Here is a 15,490-nt window from a genome sequence, read left to right on the forward strand (position 1 = left end):
TAGGATGGCTCACGGTATCCATCCCTGAGTGCTGGGTCTCCAGATAAATCCTGTCATACCTAGCGTTTAACTGGGTGCTGGGAATCTGGACTTAGGTCCCCAGGTGTCTGCAACGAGCACTTTTACCAACTCTGTCATCTCCTGGCCCTTTAGGAGCTTTAAGAACAGACATGGTGGTGCACACCTGTAATCCATCTGGAAAGTGGGAGTAGGAGGATCAGGAGTCCAAGGCTGGCGTCAGCTATATAGTAAGACTGAGGCCAGCCTGGGCTACACGTGACCTGTTTTTCGCCAGCTCTCTGGTGAACAGATGTTATTCTCTCATAGAACATGGTGCTTTTTTAATGACAGTAGGCTAGCAGTAGACAAGAGAAGCTGCAGTGAAAGACAGTGCCAACGATGGTATGTATATCGAAAGGGAAATAGAGAGACCCTAAGGAGACCCTTGTCTACTTCAGACAGAGGAATCTCTATTCTGGATCCTCTTCAGCTGAGATGCTAAAGGCTAGCTAGAGGCAGCCCTACAAGTGTTAGGGGCAAGACAAGCCCCGCCAACTAGTTAGGAACTTAGCAGGCGGACTCCGTGGAGGGAGCAGAAGGAACTTCAAGGCCAAGGGAGGAAGGAGCGAGTCTGTGTATCTGTAACAGCAGCTTGAAGGGTCCCCTGGAACCTTGAAGAGCTTATGGATTCAGAGTGTGAGGCTTGTATTCTCTTCCACACGTGACAGGGAGCTCTAGAAAGCAAGAGGGGAATCTGGCATATTTTGTTTAAAGCTAGTTCTTTGGCTGCTGAATTGTGAATAGATTGTAATAAAATAGGGATTCCCTATAAAATGTGAGTACTCCAGCTAGAGATGATGGGAGTGGCCGAGACAGCAATGCTGAGATAGAGGAAAGTGGGCCATTGAAGTTAAGAAGGACGGAGAATTCTGAAGAGCCATTCTCTGAGTTCCAACTGAAGTGGCCAGGTGGTGGTCCACTTATGGAAATGTTGAAGACTTAGGTGGGAATAGTTTGGGGACTTGGGAAGAGCTTTTTGGGGAACATTTAAAGTATGTATTCTTTAGAAGGTAGCATTGTGTGACTCAACCCATATAAGGCTACCACAGCAAACCAAAGTCCGACTTAGTAAACCATGAGTTTTACTGGGGTTACTAACAGGAATATGGGTGAGGGGTTACTTATAGGGGCAGATATTGCTCAAAGACAGCTGCATCACAAGGCACACCCCAGATCAGGTAACAAGTCACAAAGCTGGGGTTAGTGTCCTTTTCAGGAGCCTCAGATGGTCTGAACCTCTTCTAGGAAGCTCTGCTGATTTCTGCTGCTTCCAGACAGCTGGTCTGGTCTCAGTCAAGTCTTCTTTGCAGCTTGGTTTCCAGGCTAACAGGGACTCTCAGCTTTTATATTTGCCCCAGCGGGAGGAGCCTAGTGAATCTGCTCAGTTTCAGTGGCTTCCTGAACCTACTTTGTTTGCCTTCCTACTTAAGGAGCTTCCATGCAGAAAACAATGCTTCAAACTTTAAGGAACTTGTTACACAAGTTAATAAATACAGGTAGTTATTGACAAGTGGGTAAGGAAACTGCGGCCTGTCCACACAGTGGAATATTATTCAGCCATAAAAAATAAATGAACTTCTGAATCATGATCTTTGGATGAACCACAGACAGATTATGGCAAGATAAAGAAGCCAGATTCAAGAGAGATACCTCAAGGAGAGTGATTTTCTTTCTAGGAAGTTCCTATCAAACCTGCAAAGACAGAGAAATTAGCAGTTGCCTGGGGCAGGAAGCAGGAGACAGGGTTAAAGAACAACTGTAGGATGGGCACACGATATTGTCGTCATTTTAAGGGGAAAAAAATTCTCTCACTAAAGCAACCAAAGCCAATTAAACACCAACATGCAATTTTGTTTTCTTTCCCCAGGGGAGAGAGCAGAGTGCGGCACAACCAGGTGAGAGTTGGGGAATCTTGTGTCCTTGTATTGGCTGCCTGGAGTCTGAGAGGATGCAGTGGGTGGGTAGATGTGTAAAGCGAACGTAGCCTCTTGGGAACTAGGGAAGCTGGATGGTTTTCACCACCTCTGGGGGTGTTGGGGTAGTGGGGGAGGGTTCAGTGGCTACTGAGGCAACATTGCTCATTTTCGCTCTAGACTGGCAATGGCCGGCCACAAGGAGGGTGCTTGCACAGCTGCTTTGGGGCAGTGGGGACATGTCCCTGTTCCGTGGGAGGGTAGTTGATTCCAGGGTATCTAAAGGCACCAGCAGGAGCCACAGGCTGTAGGGCAGCTGTTTGCTTCACTTGGATCTGTTACATGGCTACTGCCCAAACTGCCCTATAAGTCATTCAGGGCCACCCTGGGTCCTCAGTTGCTAAGGCTTTGAGGTTGGCTGGTTTTGTGCACAGATGATCACGCGCATGCCGCATACACATGGACGTGTGCCCAGATTATGCCCTCCCTCCCTACACTGCCCATCATATTTGGCTTGAAATTCAATGGGAATTTGGATGGGCTGGTGAGGCCAATCACATAGGCAACTCCCGCTTCCCCCCCGCAACTCCCTTTGTGCTGAGCACATCAGAGCCAGTGAACACTTTCACTCAGCAGCTTTCAGCCTTTCCCAGGCTTTAGATGCCTCAGCAGCCAGCACTGCCCTGGTGTCTGAGTTTTCACCATGAGCTAGCCGTGGCCCAGAGGTCTGCTGTTGATCATCTGTGGCTAATTTTTCATTGGGAGCTCCTTCTGCCCTCAGTCAGTGGGGCTCAGTCACCCAATGACGTTCTTTCCTTCCAACACATTCTTCCCAATGGCTCAGAATCCTGAAAAGCTGTCCGACTTGGCAAGAGCAAAGATGACCCTTCAACTCTCCCCTGCTCCTGGGGAAGCACGTGGGCGTGGCAATGGCTTGAGAAGCTGTGGAGGTTTAGGGCTTTCCAGGAATCCAGCTGTTCCTCTGGGCCCAGGCAGTTCAGGAACACGGAGATGATTCACAGACAAGGACGCTCCCACATGTGGAACAGCAGATGTGCAGGTCACTTTTGAGGAACCCAAATTTGTTACTATTTTTTTTTTTTTTTGGATAAGAGATTCTCTAAGAGGACAGAAGCTCTGTTTTATACAAAGTGGGAAGAATTTGGCCATGGCTCACTGCCTCCTGATCTCCAAGATGCAGGGAGAAGGAGATTGCTCCCGGGGAATGGTGGGGGGAGGAGCCACGATAGATCTCTTGTCCAGGTCTCAAGTTCACCCCTCCTTTATATATATATATTCCTGAAATATTGTCTTCCTCACCTGTTTTGACCTAGGGCCTGGGAAATCCAAGTTCAGGTTGGATCTCCACTTAGGCATCTTGTCTTAAATTGCAGACCCAGCCAGATACTTTCTGGCTCGTTATTAAACTTGCAGACCTCGTTGTCCACCTGAAAGCATTTTTAAGATGAGCCTCAGAGGCCCTTGGCAATGTCTCCGCACCTTGGCTGTGCCGACTGAGGATTCTCACCCACCGTCAAAGTCCTGGGACCATCATCAGAGCAGGGTCCCTCAGCCAAGCTCCTCTTGCCCTTGTCTAAATGGCCCTTTTCTCACATTTATGAGCCATAGTTTTGAATGGCCTCAGAACATCTAGCCCTGGGATGTAGGCTGACCAGATGTGCTAATGTATTTTGAAGAATTGCTAAAAATGACAAGGTATGGGATGTAAACACCAGCTGTCAATCACGATTTGAAGAGAGGTCGGCCTCCTTCACCAGGCTGACAAGAGGCACTAGTCCTGAGTAGAGGGAGCTAGTTGTAGGCATGACCAGTCAGGTGCAACCCTGCTATCCAACCCTGCTATCCAGCCATGGCTTCCAGGAGCCCACTCGCCCTCGAACATCAGTGTTGCCACCAGCTTAGATACTGATACCCACATCTGTTGGGGTGTTTAGGGAAATTCTTAATCACTTGCTTTTTGTCACAGACTAATTCTGAGGCCGCGCCTATGTTGCCAGCATGTGCTAGTTTTCACCCCAGCCGAGAGGCTGAAAGGGGACATTGGTCTCTGGTTTCCTTGCCCTCCCCTCTGTGGCCTTCTCTGCTCCTGTCTTCCCTGCTTTTCTCTTTCTTCCCTTTTGTTTTTGCTCTGCATCTGAGCGGCAGAAGAGACGGAAGGCTTAGGCTGCCCCACTTCCCTTGGCTGAGCTGTCCCCCTGCTCCCCACTTTGTGCCCCACCCAGCATTCCCGTAAGTCGATACAGATTTGATGTTGTTCAAAGTTGGGATAGCTATGTTTCCTTGTCAGAGATTCCAGGCAGTGCCCAGTGCACCATGGTGGGGGAGGGGGGACGGCAAAAGGACGGCCATTGTGACTTCATTTTCTTTCACACCCTGAGTTTGGCAAAGAAAACGGGGAAGCATATTCTACGTTTATCTCCTTTTAGTCTACTCCATAAAAAAAAAAAAATCAAAGAACAAAACTCAGAAACTCTTACGAGTTTTTTTAATGGAAACCCTCCAACTGGGTGCCCTGGAGCTTTTGATCCTGTATTTTAGTACCTGTGCCAAGATCCCCACTCTTGCCGGCCGTGAGAACTTAATAGACAGTTGGCAAGATCACTCTCTCAACTTCATACTTGTGAAGAACTACATTCAACTCCCAGTTCTTGGGGGATCCCATTTGTGTGGCCTTGGGCAAATTTCTTAATCTCTTGTGGGCTCCTTTGCCTCCCAGGCTCATGCAATGTGAGATAAAGAAGTGACCCTGGAGTCCAAAATACCACGAAAACAAATGACAACATTGCTGTCCTCCTTATTCTTAATCCCTAAGTTTGGATCCTATGGTTTTCTGTCACGTTTTTTGACAATCATTTCTTTTGGCTTTTACATTTGAAAACTCAAAAGCAGATCTACTGTACGAGATCCCCCCTCTCTGATTTCATGCATCCTCAAAACAAGATGTAATATACTTTTAAAGGAAATGACACGGACTTAGCTAACCAAATTCACACAGATCCAAGATGGGCTGGAGATAATCTTGCCTGTTGTTTCTCTTCAGATTTTTGGTTGTGTTGTTCTTCTGGTTGCCTTGATTGGGTGGCATGCTATTTGGACTTAACTATGTCTTTGCCCATGCATGTCCTGGAGTTTGCAGCCTTTGCTCAACACTTAACCATCCAGGATGACTTGGCTAGAGTGTCCTGCATGGCTGGACTGCTGAAGAACATGAGAACAATAAACCCACGGGACAGAGGCAGGGCAACCCTCATTCATCCTGATTGGTTCCACAGTCCATATGATTCTTGCCTGTGGCCTGGGCATGTACCTTAGTTGATAGGATGCTTGCTTAACATGCATGAGGCCCTGACTTCAATTGCTAGCATCACATACAACCCAACATGGAGGTGCATGCCTGTAATCCCAGCACTGAGGCAGGAGGATGAGGAGTGTGAGGTCATACTTGGCTACATAGCAAGTTTGAAGCCACCCTGGACTATATGAGATGCTGTCTTAGAAACAAACAAACACAGATAGGAGATTCTTGCCCATGTACAGAAATCAATCAAGACATAGGGAAGGGGCAAGACTTTGCTTCTCATACATGACCATTATCTGCCTGGCTGAGTATGTACTTAGTGCTTCCAAAGTTTGAACCAAACCATTTGAAAATGAACTGCCTTGTTGGTAAGAGGGCTTCCTCCTAACTTTCTAAAACCCTTTTCCCTGAAGGCCAGCAGCATTGAATCAGGCCAGTTTTATGTAGTGAAATGAGCAAACAAGCCAACCCAGGTTTATGCATGGCGAGCAACTATGGACACGGGTCTAGCGCCTGTGGCCATTTCATTGTTCCTGGTGGACTGTGGTATAAGGTTTCCCCTCCCTGTGGATAACAGCAGAACACAGAGAACGGAGATCTGAAAGCAAAGCAAGACACTTTCAACCTGATCCCTCTGGCAAGGACTGATGAGGCAGACAAGTCTGCAGTTAGAAATGGCAAGACGTCCCAGGGCCATGCCCATGACTTGAAATTAAACAAAACAAAACAAAATACCCCTCCCCGCAAACAACAACAACAACAACAACCACAACAAACCTGGGCTTGGAGGGGAAAGAGGCTAGAGGTGGATGTGATGCGCTCTCTAGGCCTAGTTTCTATAGACTAGAACCGTGTGTAATGGGAAGATATTGGGGTAGGTGTAATAATGGATTTGACAGTGCTCCAATCAAAAGTGTGCTTGATTGAAGAGTGGTATAATAACACCCCAGGCCACCTACGGATCCTAAAGAAGCTGCAGCTTGCCTCCTGGCATCTAGCTGTCTGGCTTTCAGATCTGTGCAATAAATATGAGTCATATTCCTTTGAAATGTCAAGAGACATTCGGAAGACAATGCCCCAGTACATTGGGAGTTGGGCCTTGGTAATAGAATTAAGCTAAAATTACAAAAATAAACCTTCTCGGTTATGTTCGAAAGTTTCTTGCTTTCCTGGGCTACAGATGACACCTCCCTCCCCTGACCCACCTCCATCTGGTCTGCAGGATGCCAGTCTCTGATTGGCATTGCAGGAGCTTCTTGGATTTATCCCATCCCTGTAATGTAGAATGCATTTGTGTTTTGTGAGAGTTGCTCCTGCTTGGTATTGTGGGTAAACTGAGACCTGAAACATCCAGAGGCCCTTCAGATGGAACATGGAAAACCAGTGTGTTGGAGGCCAGAGGCTCCCTGCTGTGTTTTGTGTTTTCCTCCCGTTGTGGGATTGAAGAGCATCTCCCCCAGTGGTATGTTTATGTTGGTTGCTTTCTTGATTTCTTTTGTTCCGTTTTCCCCTAGGCCCCCCTGCCTTCCCCCTAAACCACAGAAAATGAGGAGACCTAGGCCTCTTTCAGTGTATAGCCATAAACTCTTTAACGGCAGTATGGAAGCGTTCATTAAGGTACTTGCTGGGGAGCCATGGAGTCCGCGAATGAGTCCAACGTAATGGCAGCCTCTCTTCTCCCTGTCCCCTCCAGCTAACAGCCCTGTCAACCCCTTAGCCAGGCCCCATGGAGCTAGTAGCTTCTCATGGCAGTCTGATCTAGGCTTCAGTTCAGCATTCCTCTGGAGAATTGTGCTTCTGACTAGTGGTCCCTAAGTGGCCATCTATCGTTCTCAGCCGCATGGGGGAGGGGTCCGATTATTTCAGCGCAGAAGAGGTGGACTGTCTTGCTGCCGAAGCTGCAGCCCTAACACCTGAAGGGCAGTTGAGGAAACTTTATCACTCAGCTTCACCCCCTCCTCCCGAACAGGAGACTGATGGAGAACAACACAAAGACAGTCCCTGTGGGTCTCCATACAAGGCAGCTACAGTTTGATAGCTGAGTCTCTACTAGCATGGGAAGTCATTGAGTTTTCATAAGAAGAGTTCCTTCCGCTTAATTTAGCTTTGGACGGTTGATTTGAAAGGTAGGAGTAGAGTTGAGGTAGTCCTTCTAAATGTCAGGTTAACCCTGGACATTGAGCTTAGGTTAAAAATGTAAATGTTTCAGCTTAGGTGGTTTTATTTTTCCTGTCCCCACCCCCCAGTGTCATTCAGGATCAAACTGACCAAGGCGAAGATGGTGTTAGAGTCAAGATGTTTTCTTGGAGAAACAGGAGGGGAGGCCTTCGCCAGTTATTTGAAAGCCCCCCACAATCAGCCAGTGAAGACAATTTCTACAGAGGAAAGGGCTGGTGTAGGTCAGGGGAAGGGTGGAGTCTCACGGCATCAGTGATGATTTGGGAGTTACAGGGGCTGCCCCATGCACCAGCTCTCTGTCCTCTGTGCAGTTAGACCTGGAGGACAGAGAAGGACTACAGACATGCAGACGTCAGCCTCAGAGATGGATTGGGGAGGCAGGACCATCCTAGATCAAAGGACTCTCTCTGCCTGTAGACTGAGTACTCAGAACAGAAGAGAAAGAGAAGAGGGATTTCCCCTGAGTAAGGACAGTTAGGGGATGCCATAGGATGCCTCATAGGCCTGAAGACCCAAAATTAGAGGTCCCTCGAGAACTGTGTGACTCATAGAGAACCACTCAGTGGGTCATGGCCAGTGAGGCTGTGTCAAAAGGATGCTTTGTTTCTCATCACCCTCTGTCTTCTCCTTTTCCTCTCACTCCCCCTGGCTCCTGGCTGAGCCATTCTCCAGGCTGCTGGAGCTGGCTGATCACTTTCCGTCTTTGCAGAGCCTAGCAAGGGGCCAAGAGTGCAGCGGGGAGGCACATGAGAAGTCCCGCAGGAACATGCTATTGCAATTGAGAGCAAGAAGAGCTGTGAGCTGGGGCCCAGTGACCTTGCCGGGGTTTGAAAGGATGAGGAGGAATGAGAGAGGAGCAGGACAGGAGTCCCCGGAGGAGGGAACGGTGCGATGAGATCTGAGACGGGGACTCTGTCCCTGAGTCTCTCTGATCTCTGGAAATGGGAGATCAGTCAGTATACATGGGAGGAACTGACTCTTACTTGACACTGTTTGAAGATCATATCTTTAGTAGAGCTGAATATCTTCGTAGTGGAACTAGAAAGCAACTTGACCATGCACCCCGACCAACACTTTAGACCTTATTCGACTCTATGAATGTTTGTTTGCCCCTTCAGGTGGTTACTTTGGGAAGCCATCTTACTATTCTACGACATCACCATGCCCCAGTAGTGTTTGGCTAACCTTCTTTAGAGCCTGTTATACAACCTTTATCATTGGTGCCAAAACTTCCTGCTAGCATGAATACTTTAGTCCACCGGAATTAAAACCTCCACACCACAAGGCTGAGGTAATAGTGTAATTACAAGGCGTGTCATGCAAGCATGAGGACCCGAGGTTAGTCTCCACACCTGTGTTAAAACGCTGGGTATGGTTGCACACACTTAGAATCCTGGCACTAAGGAATCCGGTGGATGCCAGTGGCTCCCTGGCTAGTCAGCCTAATCTAAGTGAAGAGTTCCTGTGGCTGGTGCCTGAGGAATGACACATGAGGTTGACCTTTGACCACCTGCACATGCTAACACACACATACACATACACACACACGAACATGAATATCCTCCTACCACTATCACTATGGCACACACATGTTTCGGTTGAAGCATAACTTTGTGGCACCACTGGAGGGATGAAATGACAAGAGGAAGTATGGTACAGTGATACTGCTCAACTGGCTCTGAGGAAAATCTCCAAAGAGGGATGAGCCAGCTCTGTTGGAGGGAATGGCAGAATACTTGGAAGAACAATAACCATTTGACTAGGGAAGAGAAGGTGATTTGTGGAACACAAGAGCATGTCTTTATACTCCCTCTGCACTTAGGCTGCCTCCAATCAGTGAGGACTTCAGCTGTGAACCTACTATGAGCAAACTCACCAAAGCTCCATATGACGTAGACTTACTCTAAAGAACCCCGGAGTCCAGAGAGTGAAGGGCAGCATCTGTAGTCACTCCTTTAACTGCCGAGAGTAGAATTTTAGTTTCCATTCTAATTCTCACACTGTCTGAATGTACAGCGGAGTCCTTGGCTTTGAAAATCCAGGCCTATAAAAAGAGTATTGATCAAATAATCCCACTGTGATGCTGCGATTATGATACCTAGGCAGGACAAAGAGAGAAGCTCCACATTAATTATAGGGGAGTATTTGTGGAGTTAGACTTTTGAACTTCCTGGGCTCTTCCTGAGCCAACCCCTATAAAAACCAAAAACTTTGTATTTTTCTCCTCTCAGATGTAAGGAGACTCCATTTTGTAGTTTAAGTCTGTGGTAAAGCCCAGAAGGTCTACCTGTGGGGTTGGGGAAGAGTCCCCATTCTTGCTTCTGTGAAATGTTAGTAATCCACCCTGTGAGTTTAGGAGAGCACAGAATGAGCGGATACATGCATGTTTCTAGATCATGCCTGGCACTGTTTAAGCCTGATCTATTATTAATTTTAGGACACCATCTCAAGAGTCCCTTTGGACCAGGCTGTTGCAGGGTTCTGGAAATCATGCGGTTTTAGCTGACATCAGAGTGACTCAGATCCCTGTTGTTGAGATGGCAGGACTGGACATACTGTGTCCTAGGAAGGCATATGTCCATTAGCCACATTGGTTTCTCACTGAGCTTGTGTGAGACTCAGCTCCCACCTAGACCCTTGAGTCACTGTCCGTGTGACCAGAAAAGTCGGGCAGACTTTCTCAACGTGGGGACAAAAGCTTCAATACGCCCTCAAGGTCACTAAGATGTTCCAACTTACTCTCTCCCTCAGTTTCACTCTTACCTGTGTTCCCAGAGGGTCTCGGTGCCAGGGTGACAGTAAGGGGTTTAGAAAGAGGAGCAGAGCCATGCTTCCACTCAGAGAAGGTTATCAGGGTATTGGGTATGTTTGGAGTCTGAAATCGGATGCAACCTGCTGTCTAGGGGGATCTTATGAAGTAGAACATCTATCCAAGAATTGAGGATTCCAGAGATGAATTCTAGGAGCCAGCTTACAAAAGACATGAAAGATCCCTTCTGTGGGCAAATGGGCTAGCCTTATAGGTCTTCAGTGAACTCTTGCTCATTGGTGAATCCCTTGTGTTGAGGAGAAAATAGACATGGATCTGGGAATGAGGTTGACACACAATTCTTACATATTGACAAGGAATGAAAGAGGCCCCTCCAATGCTGCTGTCTGGGGAAGAGGCTAGGCAGCCTATTGGAAGGCTGGTTGGGTACTGCTTCAGAAGTCCTAGGAGGCCCCAAGGCTGAGGTTTCTCCCCATGGGCAGGCTGATGGGCAAATGCACCAGGACCATTGCTGGCTGCCATTGCGTTTTGGCATTCACGGACTCTGAAGGATCTGCATACTCTAACTGATCTTACTCCTGCATAATTTTTTCTTTTTCTCCTGCTTTGCTGCCTGTTTCTTTTTTTTGTTATCAGAGGAAGAAGAAATGCTCGAACCAGGAACCAGGTATTTACTAGCTAGGCCCACGAGCCCCATGCAAGTAGTAGATGGAAAGCCTTCTAGAGCAGGGTCCACATTCCCCATTGCTTGGTGGGCCTGTCTCCTGTCCTCTCCCCAGATGCAGCATCCGCAGGTGGGGGGTGTGGCAGAGCCAAGAGCCTACCACTAGCCTTCTGGGGAGGCTAGTGATCTAATAAGGCCCTTTAAAAAGAAGGTTTTGTTTTGTTTTTTTAAATGATACTCATGATGTGACCTAACATCATGATGTAAAGTAACACAGTCCACCCAGTTTTAGGACTCTGGAAAAAAACTGACTCTTGCCCAACCCCTAGGAATTGTAGACTAATCTAGAAAGGTGTGATTGAATGTCCTTTCACTTCCTATGCATAACTATTTAAATAGCATCCTATTGAGCCTTTTCAATTGAAGTTAGCCATCAGATGGCCAATGTCTGATATTAGCATCTACTAGGACTTCACCACATACCATGCTTACTGTTAAGCAAAGTATGTACCTGAATAGTTGAGACATTATGACTAAGATTCACCTTCCCTTCTTAGAGCCTCCCAGGACTTGTAAGGGACAGGGCTTCCTCACCCACAGTGTGTTCTTAGTTCTGACATGGGACAACCTCAGTAATATGGAGAGGCACTGATCCTGCCTCTTTATCCCCAAGCCCTGGAAAAAGATGCTGAGTTTGGGCTAAGTGTAGTTGGGAGAAGGCAGGTCATCCTTCAAGGTCAGACTCAGACTCCAGCCACCTCCACACACTGGCTTCATCTCTCCTGCCCCCAATGTGCCTGCCAAGCTGAGCCCAGTTCCTTGCCAGATGGGTAAGAAGAGAGAGCATTTCTTTGAATTAATCCTAGCTATGCCTTCTTCTGCACTTAACCGAAGGCTGTATGGTAACTATTCCTGGAGACTAGAGTTAGCAGTTCCTTGCTTGATTTCCTACTAATCACATGGTACTAATCTTCTGGCTTGACTTGATCATTGTGTTTGCAATGTCCTTTCCGTGGTTGGATGCCAAGCCTGATAAAACTCACTTTCTTTTTTGTCTTTCTTAAGGATTCAGGACAGGCTATACCACTTGTAGTCGAGAGCTGTATCCGATTCATCAATTTATATGGTAAGCGCCATCTCAGCTCAGTGTGTTCAGTTCATTGTGGAATCGTGCTGGGAGAAAATGATATTCTCAGTCACCTTGGAAGACTTCCTGTCCTTGCTCTGCTCCAGGGAATGGCTGTTACTCAAAGCGCTGTCTTTGGAGTCTGCATGTCTGTGTCCGGGGTGAGAAGGAAGGTTGTGTGAGGGGCCCAGCACATCAGGTCACGGGGCAGCAGCAATGACAAGGACAGAAGGACTATTCCAACTCTGTCCTCACTCGCAGTCAATAAACTGTAAACTCCATGAAGGCAATGGTGTCGGGAATTTGTTAACCATGGTGTAGCCAGAAGACAACTTGTGCTTTACTCGTTCACCTCAGAACATAACAGGCTCCATTTTGGCTGTGAGGAATGCAGGAGCAATAGAGGCGAACACCTTGTCGTCCCTGCAGGGCTAACATTCTTGAAAGAACAAGGAAATCAACAGCAGAAAAAGAGTTGTAGTCACCCTTTGGCATCTCTAGGGATTAGATATAGGACTGCAGACTGCCAGCCAGGTCAGCAGATCTAAGGTCCAGTGTATAAAATGCTATGGCTTTTACCCATCGCCCATGTAATCTTCCCGTAGTCAGTGAGTCATGCAGAGAGACAGATAGGACCAAATCCTATGTAAATGCTCTGGAAATAATCATATTGGTTGGGACTAGTAAAACAATAGCTATACATGTCTAATACAAGCTGCCGTTATTGGAGCTACTAAATATAGTAGCTCATGGATATAATAGACTATAATATCATGCCTCATAGTGGCTCTGCTGTGAGACTAGTTAAAAGAAGGATAGATGGTGACTTTGGGGGTAGGAAGCTTGACCAAAGTGGGAGAAGAGCCCCAAGGAGAGCAGCCATGCTTCTGGGCTGGGGAGAGTGGGGAATGGCAGTGGTGGTTAGGGATAATGTCCCAGAATGGTGGGAGAAGGCTCTGGGGTAGTAGGAACACTAAACAAAGCCACACTTGTGGGTGTATATGCCTTTCATTTCAGCATTAGGGAGAATGAGGCAGAAGGATCACCGAGAGTTGGAGGCTGGCCTGAGCTACCTAGTAAGTTCGAGGTCAGCCTGGGCACATCATATCACAACTTACTATCCGTGTGCATACCTTGTTTAACAGTGAGCATGACACTGTTAATGAAGAGGTTTTAGAAGCTTATTGTGTCAACCCCTGGTCATCTAGTGGCTAGCCTTAGTTGAAAAGGCTTCAGTAAGTAGATAAAAACAAAACAAGAACAAAACCAAAAACCAACAACCAAAGCACATAACATGTCCTTGCCAAATGTCCACTAAATCCTTACTTTTAAAGGGAAACAATAAAGTGTAGCATGAAGGATTATTCTACCTAAGACAACTGAGATAGGAAAAGGTACCCAGTGTCTGCAGTAATTTCCTTTTGAGAGAGGCTGGCCCTCTGGTTCCTACAATTGTGTGGGTCACTGTTACGTCCTCAGAGATGCCAGGTATCAGGGACTCCACTGCTTTGTTTTTATCTCATAGAAACGCTAAAAAAGAAGGGAAGAAAGGAAAGGAAGGAAGGAAAGAGAGAGAGGGAGGGAGGGAGGGAGGGGGGAAGGAAGGAAGGAAGGAAGGAAGGAAGGAAGGAAGGAAGGAAGGAAGGAAGGAAGGAAGGAAGGAAGGGAGCAGCCACGCTGCTTTTTAATATTGAGTCCACACTTTTTGTTTTTCTTTCTTGGAAAGGGGTGTTATTCTGTAGCCCCAGCTATCCTTGAACTCTACAAAATCCTCCTGCCTCAGTTTTTTAGTCTTGAAAATGCTGGGACTGTAATAGGAGCAATTCTGCTCACATTAATATGAGCCAGCCAATTTATTGTATTTACTAATTTTTGGCACTGGGGACCTAATCCAGGGCCTAGTGTCCACAAGACAAAGCACTCTGCCTCTGACGTATGCCTCAAACTCTCTGACTCCTCAATCCCAGGCCAGGATGTACTTTGAAGTTTAGGTTTTCTAAAGGCAAAAGGTTACCCATGTGAAAGGGAAGAAGTAGTTGATAAAATTTTCCTTCAGACCCAGGAGCAAGTTCACAGGCATGAGACTCTGCATGTATCTGAGTATTTGGGCCAGCTGCCAGCTGTCATTCATTGTCAAGGCCCGTTTGAGGTTTCAACTAGGAGCTTGTCCCCAGGAATGGCTACTATAAAAGATGGGGAAAAAAGAGATACGCACGGGAGAGAATTGTCTGTAAGTCCAGTGGCCACATGAAGTCTAGGCCTCGTGTTATTTACATTTACTGTTTGCTTGTGTTGTTATTTCTTTTTTAGGACTCCAGCAGCAGGGAATATTCAGAGTTCCAGGGTCTCAAGTTGAAGTCAATGACATCAAGAATTCCTTTGAGAGAGGTGAGTGTGGACTGACCACCTCACTTGTGGTCAGGAGAAGCCAGGGTTAACACATGTCTCAGAGCCAGTAGTGTACAGGGGCCCTGGGCCCACGCTGGCTTTCAAGAGCTGTGTGTTCATACTCTTTTTAAGTTTGTATTCCACCACATAGTGATGGCAGCTGGAAATCAGCCATATTGGGAGTATTTACCCCACCGAAACTGGCAAACCCCAAACTCTTTTTTTTTTTTTAGCAGTTCTCCTTTCAGCATCCAGCTCTTCCCCTTCCCCCTTTACTGCATGCTGAACATCTTAATCCCACGTTCTACATCCAAACATTTGAGCGTTGGCGTTAGACACAAGTGGAAAGTTTCACACTTGACCTCATGGGCCAGACATAGCCTAGATGTGTGTACACAAATTATCCCTTTTCAAATTACCATCACGCTGTGTGTGCAACTCAGGTGGATTCTTATGTAGATAGTTGAGCTCATTCCCAAGACACCAAAATTCTAAAATCCCAAAGCTTCTGGCCCCACCGATTTTAGTGTTTGATATTTTTATTGCTTTATTTTATCTTATTTATTTTGGAAATAGTGTCGAGGCTGGCCTTAAACTCTTGCTGATATTCCTATCTCTACTTTCCAGCTACTGAGGTTACAGGTGTGAGCTATCATGCCTGACTTTCCACATACTGTGTGGGTGTGTTTACATGTCTGTGTGAGTATATGTATGTACTGGTATACATATGCATTTGTGAATGTGTAGGGTGGTGTGTGTTTGAATGTACAAAGCTGGTATGCTTGTGGAGGCCAGAGGTATAGACAGAAGTTTCTGTCTTACCTAGTCCCGTAGCTGTTCAGTCCCAAAGAAACAGAGATTTATAGTAATTATAAACTGTTTGGCCTGTTAGTTCAGGCTTATTATTAACTAGCTCTTACAACTTAAATTAACCCAGAATTCTTATCTATATTTAGCCATGTGACCGATCTTTACAGGGTACAAGAGCCTTTTCCCACAGCACAGATGTGTCATCCATAGGTACTGCCACCTTGGTTTTTAAGTCAGGGTATCTCTCACTGACCTAGAGTTC

At 46.8% G+C, this 15,490-nt stretch overlaps 1 protein-coding gene across 4 annotated transcripts in view; it reads left to right on the forward strand.

The window, feature by feature from the left end:
• Srgap3 (SLIT-ROBO Rho GTPase activating protein 3) overlaps positions 1-15,490 on the forward strand; it is a 229,499-nt gene that overhangs the window by 185,616 nt on the left and 28,393 nt on the right. For 2 of the 4 annotated variants that reach the window (XM_048438547.3, XM_087904444.1), the window contains exons 11-14: positions 1,928-1,955; positions 6,807-6,909; positions 11,970-12,030; positions 14,341-14,418. In XM_048438547.3, the coding sequence (XP_048294504.2) occupies positions 1,928-1,955; positions 6,807-6,909; positions 11,970-12,030; positions 14,341-14,418 (270 nt within the window). Of the gene's footprint in view, positions 1-1,927; positions 1,956-4,133; positions 4,224-6,806; positions 6,910-10,876; positions 10,908-11,969; positions 12,031-14,340; positions 14,419-15,490 lie in introns of all 4 variants that reach the window. The other 2 variants (XM_087904445.1, XM_048438548.3) reach the window with 2 other exon arrangements.

This window comes from Myodes glareolus, chromosome 3 (genome assembly GCF_982192425.1).
Source record: "Myodes glareolus chromosome 3, mMyoGla1.1, whole genome shotgun sequence".
In the NCBI taxonomy this organism is placed as follows: Eukaryota; Metazoa; Chordata; class Mammalia; order Rodentia; family Cricetidae; genus Myodes; species Myodes glareolus.